Source organism: Lampris incognitus, chromosome 2 (assembly GCF_029633865.1).
Source record: "Lampris incognitus isolate fLamInc1 chromosome 2, fLamInc1.hap2, whole genome shotgun sequence".
NCBI lineage: Eukaryota > Metazoa > Chordata > Actinopteri > Lampriformes > Lampridae > Lampris > Lampris incognitus.
The window spans coordinates 20,335,967-20,351,736 of record NC_079212.1 but is presented as its reverse complement, the minus strand read 5'-3'; the positions used below and the strand labels follow the sequence as shown (position 1 = coordinate 20,351,736).

General features: G+C 42.4%; 2 protein-coding genes across 2 annotated transcripts; one reads left to right on the top strand and one right to left on the bottom strand.

The window, feature by feature from the left end:
* The first annotated feature begins 988 nt into the window (after positions 1–988).
* On the top strand, positions 989–5,556 carry LOC130106768 (acidic mammalian chitinase-like). The gene is made up of 11 exons (XM_056273013.1): positions 989–1,013; positions 1,260–1,289; positions 1,483–1,684; positions 1,797–1,853; positions 1,938–2,103; positions 2,398–2,522; positions 3,660–3,783; positions 4,100–4,285; positions 4,454–4,573; positions 5,010–5,151; positions 5,267–5,556. Exons 1-11 carry the CDS (start codon positions 989–991, stop codon positions 5,554–5,556), a joined length of 1,467 nt encoding a protein of 488 aa, XP_056128988.1.
* A 1,056-nt stretch (positions 5,557–6,612) lies between these two features.
* mfsd4ab (major facilitator superfamily domain containing 4Ab) lies at positions 6,613–13,967 on the bottom strand. Its single transcript, XM_056298924.1, has 10 exons — positions 13,738–13,967; positions 13,340–13,538; positions 12,790–13,029; positions 11,944–12,106; positions 9,054–9,169; positions 7,947–8,120; positions 7,628–7,775; positions 7,452–7,522; positions 6,838–6,958; positions 6,613–6,707 (listed from the first exon to the last, which is right to left on the bottom strand). Exons 1-10 carry the CDS (start codon positions 13,965–13,967, stop codon positions 6,613–6,615), a joined length of 1,557 nt encoding a protein of 518 aa, XP_056154899.1.
* Between the last annotated feature and the right edge of the window lie 1,803 nt (positions 13,968–15,770).

Sequence of the window (15,770 nt, the reverse complement as noted above, 5' to 3'; positions counted from 1 at the left end):
ATAGGACACAGCAGACCAAGCTCTCCCAGCTGATCCAGCGCCAGCTCTCCCAGCCATCAAACCACGACACAAACTTATACGCAGACGTGGACAAAGACTGCATGGATGGAACTGGGCGAGGCTGCCACAAACATAAGTTCGCACCACCATCTTCCCACACCGGAAGCGGAAGTTCTTACATATTGCTTATGAGACCTACAGAAGTGACACCAGCAGTGTGTCTGTGGTGTGATGTAGGGAATATGTCACAGGAAATTACAGGTATATACACACGTGTTAGTCAAACCCTGAACAAACTGCTTTGGTACTTCTCTGATGGGTGCTCATCATGAGCCTTATTCACAGAATGGTCCATTGCATGTTTACCGCCATCTATTTACAACGTTGACCCTGGTCATGTGAGATGTTTATGATATATGCAGTTTATATCACTGTTTGGTAGGAGCAGCGTAATATAAAATTTCTCCTTTCTATGTCTGGCACATGTGGTAAGAAACATTCGATGGAAAAAAATTGAATCTGATCCCACATCGAAACTGCAGTGTTTTGGTCCAAACATCTATTTTATAAATTTTTTGATGGTTGTTTATTTGTCTTTTTCTTTGAGTGTGTGTGTGTGTGTGTGTGTGTGTGTGTGTGTGTGTGTGTGTGTGTGTGTGTGTGTATGTTTCATGTTATTTGCCTGTTTATCATTGCTCAGCAGTTGTATTTGTACAGAAATTGCCTTGTAGCCAACCATTGATGCCTTAGACCTTCACACAAGGAGGAAAAAAAAAACTGCCAATGTGTGCTTGTGGAAAATGTGTTGGCACGACTATGATAAGTAATCACATGCTGTTGTTTTTGTGAGAACAGAGAACATTTGATAATCTTTTGTGACATAATCTTTAGCAAATAACCCCTCTTGGCCAATGGGGCATGTTAGTGATAATTGGGTGTGTATAAAATTAAGAGCACCCATCGGAAACACTCTTTGTACGAGGCAATCATGGGCAAATTACCGTTTGTGACGGGTGAGTTACCTGTGTTGTATCCTCATTTCATTTATCATGGAATTAGAGTATGTATGTATGTATATATGTATGTGTGTATATATATATATAACTGCCAAAAGACTACTGTAATTGTAATTGAAAGGTCTTGCTATATCACATCCATAGCAAATTGGATTTTCATAGCTGTTTCATCATTTGATCTTGTTTTTAGTATAATGAAACAACGGACCTTTATTTTTCTTAATTTTCAATTTTCTTGCACAGCTCTGGCCTTGCTGGTTCAAGCGCAGCTTGGTAAGCAAACTCCACAACATTTGTATGAAGATGATTAATGATAAATCACAATTACGGTTTACATTGTACCTATTTTCATTGTTGATAAGCAGAAATTATACTGAATCGCCTCTTTCCTATACAACATAAAATCCACAGATGGTATAAATAATGTGTGTGCATTTTTTTAAACAATATTTTTCATATGTCAAAGGATCATCATACATACTGTCATGCTACTTCACAAACTGGGCACAGTACAGACCACCCCCAACCATCTTCATGCCCAACGATATTGACCCATGCCTTTGTACCCATCTTCTCTACGCCTTTGCCACCATGAAGAACAACAAGCTGGCCACCTATGAGTGGAATGATGTGGAGCTCTACAGTCAGTTCAATGGCCTGAAGAACAAGTGAGTCGCTAATGTGCCTTTGTCTGTATGCATGCCCATCACCTTTCTCTAAAACGATTATAGTCCATGCCATATTACTATTTGTGCGATGAAATGTCTACTTCCTCATCAGGAATGGCAACCTGAAGACTCTTCTGTCTGTTGGCGGGTGGAACTTTGGCTCCTCAGGGTGAGAAAACCCCATCCATCCGCAGACTTGGCATTCCACCTGAACTGAGTTGGTGTTTTTAATAAATGTCTGTTCCCCTATAAGTTTTTCAGCCATGGTGGCCAGCCCTGCCAACCGTCAGACCTTCATCGACTCCGTCGTTGTCTTTCTGAGGAAGTATGAGTTTGACGGACTTGACATTGACTGGGAGTATCCAGCCAACAGGGGAAGCCCTTCTCAGGATAAGCAGTACTACTCTGTTTTACTTGGGGTGTGTTATTGGCAGCTCATTCCCCGCTTTTGTCTTTGGTTGCTATTTTATTAATCTCACCGCGATGTCTAGGTCACATCTAACCTGATATGGAAGACCAAGGTCAAATAAGCTTGACAAGATTTTTCCCTGGCAGCTTGGTGCAGAAAGACCTTTGATTGCATTGAGGCCCGAAAACGTGGGCGATGGTACACAGAGAAAAACAGAATGAATCAAAGTCAGGTTGATACTAATCTCGGAAATGTCACTATAGTTCTACAAATAGTTGATCTTGTCTCTTTTTATGTTCAACAGGAGATGAGAGCCGCCTTTGAGAAGGAGGCCAAGCAGAGCAACAAAGCTCGTCTTCTGCTGTCTGCTGCTGTCGCAGGTGGAAAGGAGACCATTGACACCGCTTATCAGATTCCCAAGCTTGGCCAGTAAGCATACCAGCTGAACTGGTTGCTACGCTGATTTTTTTGTTGTTTTTTGAATCGGCCGTGTCCTTAGGTGTGAATGTGTGAATGTGTGTGTGTGTGTGTGTGTGTGTGTGTGTGTGTGTGTGTGTGTGTGTGTGTGGGCCCTGTGATGGCCTGGCGGCCTGTCCAGGGTGTCTCCCTGCCTGCCGCCCAATGACTGCTGGGATGGGCTCCAGCATCCCGTGACCCTGAGAGCAGGATAAGCGGTTTGGATAATGGATGGGTGGATGGATTTTTCTCCCCTTTTGCTTCCCAATTGTACCTGACAGTGAGGAGTTTCACCAGGGGGACGTAGCGCGTGGGAGGGTCAGGCTATTCCCCCCAGTTCCCCCTACCCCCCGAACAGGCGGCCTGACCAACCAGAGGAGGCGCCAGTGCAGCGACCAGGACACATGCTATACTGATTTAATACTGACATTTGTTTTTTTCCTCTCACTGCAGTTCTACAAAATCTAAGCTGCTACAAGAAGTTGTTCATATGTTATTTATCAGTTTCAATTCAATTTTAATTCCTGATCAACACAACCAAACTTGACCATCAGCCAGAAGATAAGATATTGTTTTATTAAGATTCCCATGAAATCTGAGGAAACGCTTTACAGCACACAAACGGTTTACATAGTAATTAAACATACATTACCTCATCGCTGTCTATCTCACAAGCACGTTTTCCCGCGACCTAAAACACCGATAAAAAGTATCAATGTTTGTGTATTGTGTGGGGAAACATTCGACTTGTGTTGACTACTTGTGAAACCGCCCGGTTGTAGACGTCGTCTCTCAACTCCAACTCTTCTCGCGTCTCAAATTGCTAATCCGACTGTAAACAATGACGGGCACACAGAAGAGGAAGTCGTCATAGGTAACGGAAGAGAGCAGCCAGCGGCTACACCGGAAGCCCTGAAATATTGTCCGTTGTCCCCAGAGCTTCATTACGCAAAATGTTGTTCCTCTTTGAGACACTACCACTTCTGTCCACAAGGGTGCGGAAAAGTCAACAAAAATCCAAAACTCCTTGTAGCAGCTTAAATGAATTTCACTAGCAAATTGTTAAGCAATACAACATCCCCCCTCTGTCCTCACACCTTCTGTTCCCAGGGCTCTGGATATGATCAACGTCATGTCATACGACTTCCACGGCTCATGGGACCCCATGACAGGCGAGTGCAGCCCCCTGTACAAGAGCCCCGAGGACCACGGCAACTTCATCTACTTTAACATTGTGAGTAGTATTTCTAAATGTTATGTGTTCGTTGCCAACACGGGCCCAGTGTAGGAAATACACACCTGCATTTCCTTTGTCTTCGTCACTCTCTTACTGGAGAAAATTTGTGTCTGTACATCAAAATACAAGTTCATCACAACAGAATACTAGTTTGCCTTAATACATTCTAAACAGTAAGACATTACACAGATATTACCATATATGCGCATCTGTATGTAAGATGTACAATCTGGATGTAAAACATTAAAACTTCTGAAAATTTGTTCAGCAGAGTACATGTGCAGTTTAAAAGCTATTGTGCTTTTTGTTCCAGGACTATACCATGAACTACTGGAAGAACCAGGGAGCTCCAGCTGAGAAGTTGGTGGTTGGTTTCGCGACCTACGGCAACACATTCACCCTGAAGAACCCTGCTGACCATGGTATTGGAGCACCTACCGCTGGCGCTGGAACTCCAGGGAAGTACACACAAGAGGCTGGAGAGCTGGCTTACTTTGAGGTACACTTTGTTATTTCTGTCAAACAGTAATATGGCATGGAATTGATGGTGCTGCAGTGATAGTTAATATTCTTCTATTAAGGTCTGTTTACCAGTGGCTTGACAAGTAAGAAGAAATCTTACAAAAAGCTTTCTTCTGGAGGACAAAACTGATTGTATGTTTTGCAGATCTGTGGATTTTTGAAAGATGGAGCCACTGAGGTTTGGAACCAGGTCCAGGATGTCCCATATGCCTACAAGGGAAACCAGTGGGTGGGCTATGACAATATCAAGAGCTTCCAGATCAAGGTAAAGAATAGATATAAACAAACACTTCAACCGCCACCGTTCATCTGTGATACCTAACAAGCACAAAGCCAAGAATATCTCCCAATCTTTAAGACCCAATAAAAGGAAGATAGTGATTTCAGAACAAGAAAATGCTCAATTTCCACATTGTTACTGATTTGATAAGCATAAATGCATAAAAGTTGGTAGATCCTGCTTTATATTCTATATTTGTATACTGCTGTATGTATCGCCAGGTGGTGTATTTATGTATAAGAGGGTTAGACAATGTTTCATGTTCTTTATATGGGTACTCCTGTATGTGTTCAGTAACCAATGTGTTGTGGATTTTCCAACTGAATGTCACACAAATTGTTTTTGCCTTGATTGAAATGCCACATTTAGTAAGGGATTCATAGCGATTGCCCCCCTCTCCTCCTGACTGCCTCTACTGTAGGCCGATTGGGTGAAGAAGAACAACTTTGGAGGTGCCATGGTGTGGACCATCGACATGGATGATTATCTGGGCACTTTCTGTAACCAGGGAAAATACCCACTCATCAATGTCCTCAAAAAGGGCCTCAATCTGGAACAAATGTGTAAGAGCATCTGAACATGCTGGTCGTCAAACGCATGTATTGAAATTTTCAGAGCAGTTTTTCTTTAATAACAGAAAAGTTATGTGTCTTAATATGAATTTTTGGTCTTTCCTAGCTTGCACCGCTTCTGCCACGCCCCTCCCTCCCATTGCAGGAGTGACCACCGATGGTAGCAGCTCTGGAGGTAGTGCCAGCAATGGGTCCGGCGGCGACAGCTCCTCCAGTGGGGACTCTGGTTCCTCAGGCATGGACAGTGGCTTCTGTGTGGGAAAGGCCAATGGGATGTACCAGAACCCCAAAAACAAGAACCAGTTCTACAACTGTAGCCAAGGCAAGACCTACTTAGAGCACTGCGCTACGGGACTGGTCTTTAACACTGCCTGCTCCTGCTGCAACTGGAGCTAAAAACCCCAGTTACAGACTGACTAGTTAACTTTTCAAATGCAGGAAGCCTCAGTTTTAAATCTGCTGACTCACAGGAGTATAGTGATGCCATTCTGAAGGCAAAGCCCTACAAAATTGGAGGCTGTCTTCTTGAGTGGTTAATTTTGAGAGAAAGCAGTCAAATAAACATTCAGCTGATGAAAATATATCGTGTTTGTACTCTTTTTTTTTAGATTATGCTTTCAGTTTGTCTATGCTATCAAATCCATCCAAACTATATCCGTTTTAATCATTGCGTTGTTTTCAGAGTTTTAACATAACATCAAGTGCATTGTAATATATTTCTCAGCATTGCAGGAGATACAAGTTCAGCCCAAACATTTTAAAAGAACAAAATAGAGTACATGTTAAACGGGTGATTAAATTAGTCACTCCACTTTCATGGAAAGCTGAAGCCCAAAGAAAACATCATGTTGCATGGTGTGAATATATTTCCCGAGTCAGTATGATGGGCATAATCACAGCTGTATTTCAGGACTATGCATTGTTCACTTTGGGTGATAATATAACACAAAACAAAACATCAGTACAGAACACAATGATCGCCTGAATTACAAAAAAAAAAGAAAAGAAAAAGAAGTAATGCTTCAGATGTTAGTTGCAAGGGTGCCAAAACATCTACTATGCAAATATTGACAAGTGGATAAAAATGTGCTTTTCACTACAGTAAAAGAAGTCGAATGATTTGGTACATTCCACATTTGTAGTGTTTTACTGCAAGATGCATGATGCTTTTCAAACATTTAGGAATCAGGAATCAGGAACACTTTACTCGTCATTTCATTTCATGTACTTGCATACATGAAATGAAACAAAATATGGTTTCCCCCCAGTCCATAGCAGGGCAACACAGACAAAAACACTTATCCAAAACTACAAGAACTGCAAGAACACATATCCAAACTAACGTGTATATCCAAACTAATTTACATTTGTAATGCTCAAAATAAATCCGGTTTTCTGCACTAGCACGTTAGAGATAACACTGGGGAAAACACACTCTCCTGGCTGCTGTCCTCAGCTGCTCTCTTTTTCCTCCTTCTGTGCCGTTGTGGCAGAGTCGTTCTGTTCTGTTGCTGGCTCCTCCACCATGGCTGACTTTTTAGAGGTTCCTGTTGGGGCACATAGGGGTGAAAGGATGGGGTGAGTGCAGATAATGAATCTTAAAAGAGTGCCAATGTGGTTCCATTACACTAAAAATTACTCCCCGGCAGTGGATGACAATGCTGGTTAATAGCATACCTGTGAGGTAGTTTCTGTGCATCCGGTGGAAAAACAACAGACCAAAAAAGACGATGAAGCCAATGCAGCCAATGATCATCCCACACAGTAGGAAACTGTAGCTGCCTTCAGTCTGGATAATCTGAGGATGGACCAGAAACATCAAACCACAAGACTTTGATCCAGATGCCCAATAGGGCTGGGCAATATTGGCAAAATCAAATATCATGGTATTCATGGCTGAATACTCCCGATGTCAATGACGTGATGATATTTTGTGTATGACTATTTATGCTTTCACAAGATATTTAAAAAAAAGTTTGCAAAATGATCATTCATTATGTGGATATGATGACCAAGCAAGTAGCAGCATTCATTTTTCATTTCACTCAGCTAAAACAGTCAAAGTTCAGTTGTATTACTTTACTGTAATGTAGCCTTTAAAATATTACTCGAACCAAAATGCCAAACCATATCGAGACTCATGTCACAATATTATTATTATGTTGATATTTTCCCAGCTCTAACATCCACGGGGCTTTTGTTGGTTTGTCTGTTTGTGGATGTGAAACAACTATTCCACATGTAAATGTGCAAGCAATATCAGACTTATGAGGCTAATACACGAGTTTTACCGAGCCAACAAGAACCTGCATCACCATCTCCCCCATTCCTGCGCATGTTACGAGGACTGACGTTGCACAACCTGCAGAGAAGGAGAGGTCTCTTATTTACCATTTCTACTTTTATCATGACTTTTGACTTATTACTTTACTATTGTTGTTTCTGCGCTACTGCTGAGTTATGATACCTTGGTAGTCAAGGATGTCTTCAGTGTAGGCTAGCATGCAGGGGAAAATGCTGCTGAGGAAGAGCCCACATAAACAGGTACCAACAAACAGGAAGACACTGCTGGTGTAGAAGATTAATAGCATCAACACTGTGACAATGACTCCTGCCTGTGAGGGGAAAAAAAAAGAGAGACATGACTGGGAGGCAAAAAAGGCTTAGAGATGATAATCACTCACTACTGAGGTCTGCAGGTCAAGACTATGAGGTAGGACTGCATGGGTAATGTGTATAACCCATTGTAATGTGACAGCTCCCTATAAAGATCGAATTGTCATTACCAGGTTGAACATGAGTAGTCGGACGGGCTGGAAGCGATATGATAGTGGAATGGACAGCAGACGTCCGGCAGTGATGGCTGCCCAGAAAATACTGGCCAAGTAACCTGCCATCTTATGGGGCAGTGACATGGGAGGTGCTACAGCATAGGTGTACACAAAGCCGGCGTATGCACCCTGTTAGCAAAAAAGAAAAAAGCAGGGACTCAGATACCTTGGTAATTGGAAGGTTCCTGGTTCGATCCCCGGCTCCTCCAGAGAGCATGTCGAAATGTCCTTGAGCAAGACACTGAACCCCTAATGGCTCCTGATGAGCTGGTTGGTGGCTTGTATGGCAGCCTCTACCATGAGTGTATGAATGTGTGTGAATGGGTGAATTTGAGGCATACATTGTAAAACACTTTGAGTGGTTGGTAGACTAGAAAAGTGCTCTCTCTCTCTCTCTCTCTCTCTCTCTTTCTCTCTCTCTCTCTATATATATATATATATCAACACACACACACACACACACACACACATATATATATATATATATTAACATATATATCAACACACACACAGACACACACACACATATATATATATATATATATATTAACATATATAGCAACACACACACACACACAGACACACACACACACACACACACATATATATATATATATATATATATATATATATATATATATATATATATATATATATATATATATGCGGTCCATTTACAGTTTACATTCTGCAGTTTGTGTTGAATATAAAATGCATTTTGGGTAAGGTGTTTATGAGCAGTTCATGAAGTATATTAATTAATGTAATGCATAATATGAACGTTGAAGCGCTCTACTTGTTTATATTATTATACATTATAGCTATTTAGCTATATCATCATTACATTATTATATTACTATAACTATATTATTATTACATTATAGCTAACCTTCTCATATGGAGTAAACTGCAATGAGCGATCAGGTAATGTGTCTTGCTAAAGGACACTGACAAGGCATGCCTTCACTGTTTGTTGGGGGTCAACCCTCTGTTTGATGATACGATATGATAGTCTCTATAAGAAATAAAGTACCCTGACATGTTTTTACACTGTCTACTCACCACAATACCATCAGTCATGAACAGCACTGTTCCACCCAGGATATGAATCATAAAGAAGGATACAGGCAAACCACGCAGGTTATCATTTTGACAACAGCCAAAAATATCCCCGTGACCTATAATGGAACAACCATTCAGAAATCACAAGTTACTGTTTCATAATACTAATTATTATTAATTATTACTACCGGTATTAGCAACAGCAGTAGTAATAGTAGTAATAGCAAAAGTGGTATGAGTAGTATTATTAGGAGTAGTGCTAGTAGGTAATAAAAGCAGTGGTAGCAGCAGTAGTAGTAGTAGCAGTAGTAGTAGTAGTAGTATTATTAGTAGTAGAAGTATTTGTAACAGCAGCAGCAGTATTAGTACCAGTAATAGTAACAGTAGTAGTAGTGTTAAATGGTAGCAATCATAATAGTAGTAGTAGTAGTAGTACTGCTACTAATAACCCAGCTACTGAGGATGCACAAGCCAGTGCATTCTTAGTGCCGGTCCCAAGCCCAGATAAATGGGAGGGTTGTGTCAGGAAGGGCATCCAGCGTAAAATCTTTGCTAAATCAAATATGCGGATCATAAAACAAATTTCCATACCAGACCGGTTGAGGCCCGGGTTACCAACGACCATCAGTTGGCCAGCTGTTGGCCAGCAGGGTGCTGGTGACCAGCAGGGTACTGTTGGCCAGCAGGGTGCTGGTGGAACCTATGCTACTGTTGAGTGAAGGAGAAGGAGAGGGGGAAGGCATGTCCAGAGGCAGCGGGAGAGGAGGAAGGGTAGGAGTGTGGAGGTGAGAGTCGGAACTTTGAATGTTGGTACTATAACTGGTAAAGGGAAAGAGCTGGTTTATATAAGGGAAAGAAGAAAGTTAGATATACTGTGTATGCAAGAGACCAGGTGGAAGGGGAGTAAGGCTAGGAGCATCGGAGGTGGGTTCAAACTCTTCTACCATGGTGCGAATGGGAGGAGAAATGGGGTAGGTGTAATTCTGAAGGAAGAGTATATCAAGAGTGTGTTGGAGGTGAAGAGAGTGTCAGACAGAGTGATGAGTATGAAGCTGGAAATTGAAGGTGTATTGATGAATGTTATCAATGTATATGCTCCGCAAGTTGGGTGTGAGATGGAAGAGAAAGAAGAATTCTGGAGTGAGTTGGATGAAGTGGTGGAGAGGGTACCCAAGGGACACAGAGTGGTGATTGGAGCGGACTTCAATGGGCATGTTGGTGAAGGGAACAGAGGTGATGAGAAGGTGATGGGTAGGTATGGTGTCAAGGAGCGAAATGTGGAAGGACAGATGGTGGTGGATTTTGCAAAAAGGATGGAAATGGCTGTGGTGAATACATATTTCAAGAAGAGGGAGGAACACAGGGTGACATACAAGAGTGGAGGAAAGCGCACACAGGTGGACTATAACTTATGTAGAAGGTGCGATCTGAAAGGGATTGGAGACTGCAAGGTTGTGACAGGGGAGAATGTAGATAGGCAGCATTGGATGGTGGTCTGTAGGATGACTTTGGAAACCAAGAAGAGGAAGAGAGTGAAGGCAGAGCCAAGGATCAATTGGTGGAAGTTGAAGAAGGAAGACTGCTGTGTGGAGTTCAGGGAGGAGTTAAAACAGGAACTGGGTGATACTGAAGAGTTGCTGGATGGCTGGGCAACCGCTGCAGAAATAGTTAGGGAGACAGCTAGGAAGGTACTTGGTGTGTCATCAGGACAGAGGAAGGAAGATAAAGAGACTGGTCTTGGAGTGTGAAAATCAGTAGAAGCAAGACAGAATACATATGTGTGAATGAGAGGGAGGACAGTGGAATGGTGAGGATGCAAGGAGTAGAGGTGATGAAGTGGTATGAGTTTGAATACTTGGGGTCAACTGTCCAAAGTAACAGGGAGTGCAGAAGAGAGGTGAAGAAGAGAGTGCAGGAAGGGTGGAGTGGCTGGAGAAGTGTGTCAGGAATGATTTGCGACAGAAGGATACCAGCAAGAGTTAAAGGGAAGGTTTACAAGATGGTTGCGAGACCAGCTATGTGGGTTGGAGACAGTGGCACTGACGAATAGACAGGAGGTGGAGCTGGAGGTGGCAGAGTTGAAGATGCTAACATTTTCATTGGGAGTGACGAAGAAGGATAGAAATGAGTATATTAGAGGGAGAGTCCAGGTTGGACGGTTTGGAGACAAAGCAAGAAAGGCAAGATTGAGATGGCTTCGACATGTGTGGAGGAGAGATGCTGGGGATATTGGGAGAAGGACGGTGAATATGGAGTTGCCAAGGAAGAGTAAAAGAGGAAGGCCAAAGGGGAGGTTTATGGATGTGGTGAGAGAGAACATGCAGGTGGCTGGTGTGACAGAGGAAGATGCAGAGGACAGGAAGAAAAGGAAACGGATGATCCGCTGTGGCGACCCCTAACGGGAGCAGCCGAAAGTAGTAGTAGTAGTAGTAGTAGTAGCAGTAGTAGTACCAGTAGTTGTAATAGTAGTAGTGGTAGATGGTAGCAGTAGTACGAGTAGGAGTAGTGGCAGTAGTTGTAGTAGTAGTAGTAGTAGTAGTAGTAGTAATAGCAATGGCAATGGCACTAATAATAGCAGCAGTGGTAGTAGTAGTCGTAGTAGTAGTAGTAGCAGTTGTAGGTATAGTTTCTTCTTAATTTTTCTCCCTGTTAAAGCTTTCTTTAGGGAGTTGTCCCTTATCCGATGCGAGGGTCTAAGGACAGGATGTTGTATTGCTGTAAAGCCCACTGAGGCAAATTTGTAATTTGTGATATTGGGCTATACAAATAAAATTGAATTGACTTCATAGTAATAGTAGTAGTAATAGTAGCAGCAGCGGTAGTAGTAGTAATAGTAGTAGGTAGTGGCAATGCTATTCATGTAAGCTAGCTCATGAGTTTGGTTCTTTACCTCCCCCTTCCTCATCTTTCACCTCTGTGTCCGGCCCTTCTGCCCCCTGCTGGTTCTCCATGGCCAGTTCATCTTTGTCCAGCAGACGAGGGGTACCGCTGGCACAGCAGGGGATCAGTTGCTCTCTGTACATCAGGAACAGCACGGCAATGGGCACCGGGAGCTGGAGGCCCACAAATCATTACAACCTCTCACAGAAGAACATGCCCTTCATGAAGTTCACTTCTCACTTTAGAAAAATGTGTCCACAATTGGTCTTTATTTGGACATCATCCCTTAATTATTCTCTAAAAGGCTAACCAAAATCAGTAATCAGATTCAACTTTTTATGTCTAAAACCCTTAAAGACGACGTAATAAAACCTTCAGCAACATTTTTAATTTGTATGTCTAATATTGTGGGGTTTTTTTTAGACCTGTATTTATTACTGTTCTCAGTTGTGTCCAGAACTGAGGGAGTGGTCTAGTCCTCATTAATATTCATGAGCTGACCTTTGAGTGACAAGTACAAGCAAGGGTTGGAGGTAAGGGTGGGCATGGCTGTATTTTTGATGATTTGATCCGACTGGCTGAATGTAAAAGACTGTGTCTGATGACAGAACAAGGGAGAGCTCTTTTGAAGAAAAAAAAAGGACAAAAACTGAATTCTGCCTTTTATACTAACACATGTTTTCCAGGTGAAAGAGACAGTACAAAATGTATGGCGTTTAAAGTAATAAGTAACGTTGGAAAACAACAGTGCTTAAATTTTAGTCTGACTTTATATTGCAGTGCAGGTCAGTGCAGTAATGAATGTCAAGCACAGCGTGATTCAGCTCTGCCATTTGGATTCATTCGTTTGTCTTACGTTGATAAGTGCCATGATCCAGAAAGCATAGTGCACGATGGAGTCCTCCCCGCTGTCTTGGGGCAGGTGGCTTAGGGTGACGTTGTGTTCGGCTATGGGACTGTTTCGCAGCATGTTCCTAAAATGATGTATCATCTCAGTCCCATTCCCTGTGTGGTTTCCACAGCCTGTTTCGGATAGGAAGGGATCTGCAATCAGTGGGCTCACCAGGGCTCCAAATCCAATGAAGAAATGGAGGGCCTGCAAAGAATAGGAAAGAATGGTGAGGTTTTTCTAAATAAAAAGTGGAACTCTTTTGGCTTCTACAGCCAGGAGGAAAATGTTTATAATCACAATTTTAACATAACAACCCAAAAGATATGAGGGGTACATCAGTTGTATTGGAAAAAATAGACCCGTGGCTTGCAGTATAAAACAATTCAAACGCTCTAGTTTTTGAATGTTATTAGTTTTGTTTTGTTTTTATTTTCCAGTTTGAAAATGTTGATGTATAATGGGGTTTATAAGTGGAATAGTGGTAATAGTGATGCTGTGGTCCCAGTTTTGTCACCTGCAGAAAGACAGCTGAGTCCTTCTGATAGAGGGCCACCAGTTGGATATTAGCGATGGTGTCGATGATGCCCATGGCCAAACCAGACACAGCCATGGCAATGGCCAGCAAAAGCACATTATTGCACAGGGGAATGATGGCAAATATTACAGAGATGACCAGAGCGGAAACAAACAAGGCAGACAGAGCACTGAACAACCTTTTGGGTGGGGGGGGGGGATACAAAAGAACAAAAAACAAAAAACAATGCCATGTTAATAGATGGTTAGTACACATCCGGGACTGACTAGGGCAGACAGCTTTATGTTTCATAATTTTGTTCAGATAAGATGTTAATTGTTGGTCAAACTTATAAAAAAACAGTCACGTTCATTACACAGGCATGAGCATCTACTCACGTTTTCTTGAAAACACCACCAACAGAGCTGCCGATCAGCAGGCAGAACTGCTGGGAGAAGAACACCCAGGTGATCTGGCTAAGTGTCGATTTGGTTTGACATTGCAAGTCCAATATTGTGGGTCCAAGAAAAGCAATACAGAGTCCAAAACTGAAGAAAACGCTCCAGCAGGTCAAAGTGTGATGTGCGTTCCGTTTAAACAGTGTGAAGATCCGCTCCTCCACGAACATTTTGGCCCGTACTTGGTTATCGTAACGTGATGTGCACTAATATAAAATCAACAGGGTAAATAATCAAGGAGAAGCCAAAAAAGGAAAATAAAAATAAAAATTCAAAGGTATTTGTGACAGCTTCTCTGGCGATATTCTCTTCAATCCTTGCCGGTTATAATGGCAATCTTGCCATCTTTGATTCTTTATAAAGCATTTCAGGGCTAGTTCCCTCCTCTTTGAATCGCTTAACAGAAGAAGATGTCCTCTTGGGTTAATGGGTAAAGCGGATGCTCCAAGCAATTTACGTGGCTACCTGAATTGTGTCAATGATTTGCAACGAAGAGAATCTCTGTCGAAATGCTACGTGAAAGAGTACATGTATGTGTCAAAGCACTTCCAACACCTCTTGATGGAAAAATAATTTTGACGTTGGTAATGGATGACACGTGTTCCTCGTGGATATCCCCTCTTTTGCGATAACCCCTGGGTGAGCCATTCATTGCAGTAAATTAATTTAAATCTCCAATGCTGCACAATGCAGAGCGACAAATGAATAAATTGGCGGCCTCCAAATAAATAACATGGCGGCGCGTACTCACGTTTGCAGCGGCCTCACCCATAACCGGTGTGGGAAGATGGCGGCGCGAATTTACGTTTGCTGCGGCCTCACCCAGTACCATCCATGCGGTCTTTGCCCGCGTCTGCATCTGGGTTTGTGTCTTCGTCTGATGGCTGGGAGAGCTGGCGCTGGACCGGCTAGGGGAGCTTGTTCTGCTGCGTCCTGTGAGCCAGGGGACCGCGGATCTGCCCCGAAGCTGTGCCCGAAGAGGAAACATAGAGGGCAGTCTGACAGGACGCGGAAGAGGGCTAAGCTTGCTACTAGCCCATGCACACCGGACAGATCATTTTTTTTGGATAAATGAAATGAATAAATATGAATGAATAAATAAATAAATGGATGAATGAATAAAATCCCTTTCTTTTCAGGGCTGGGCCCCTGAAAATGTCCAGTGAATAGCCCACCCCACTTTAAAAAAAAGCTCTTTGCTTTACTCATATCAACACATGTGCTTGCTCTCTCCTATTAAACACATACATACATGTAAACTGAGAGAGACTTACTCATTAACAGGGGCTACATAGACACACACACACACACACACACACACACACACACACACACACACACACACACACACACACACACACAAACACACACACACTATACACTTAAACACGCTAAGGTCAAAAAAGATCTGCTACACTTACACCACACATTTCTTAGTAGAAAATGCAATTTCTTACCTCATGGCTTCATCTTTGCCTCTAATACAGCCATCTTCCTTGTCTTACTGGATGCAAAGTCCTTTATAATATCTTTAAAGTCCATCTGTTTAAGCCAGTTCACACTCAATGGCAAGTATTGCCATTATCATCATTTATTATTATAATTATAATTATTATTTCTTTCATGTTTCCTGTTTTACATCCTGTAGAGCCGGCTTCAAACTATGGACCTGAGGCACTATAGGGCAGATGTCATTTGATTGACAGTACTCGTCGTAATATGTGGGCTGTTCCGAGTACGGCAATCTTCTGGACTACACAGATGTTGATGTTGCCTGGGATACGGTTGATGAACTTTTCCATTCCCTTCTTCTTGCAGCATACAATTATTATTATTATTACTATTATTATTATTATTATTATTATATTTAGCAAGAACATAATTATTGCTGGCCTCCATGGGCCCCCCCTAGGGGCTCGGCCCCAGAACGCCCCCCCCCTTTTGGGCGGCCCTGTGCAGGGTTACAGATCTCT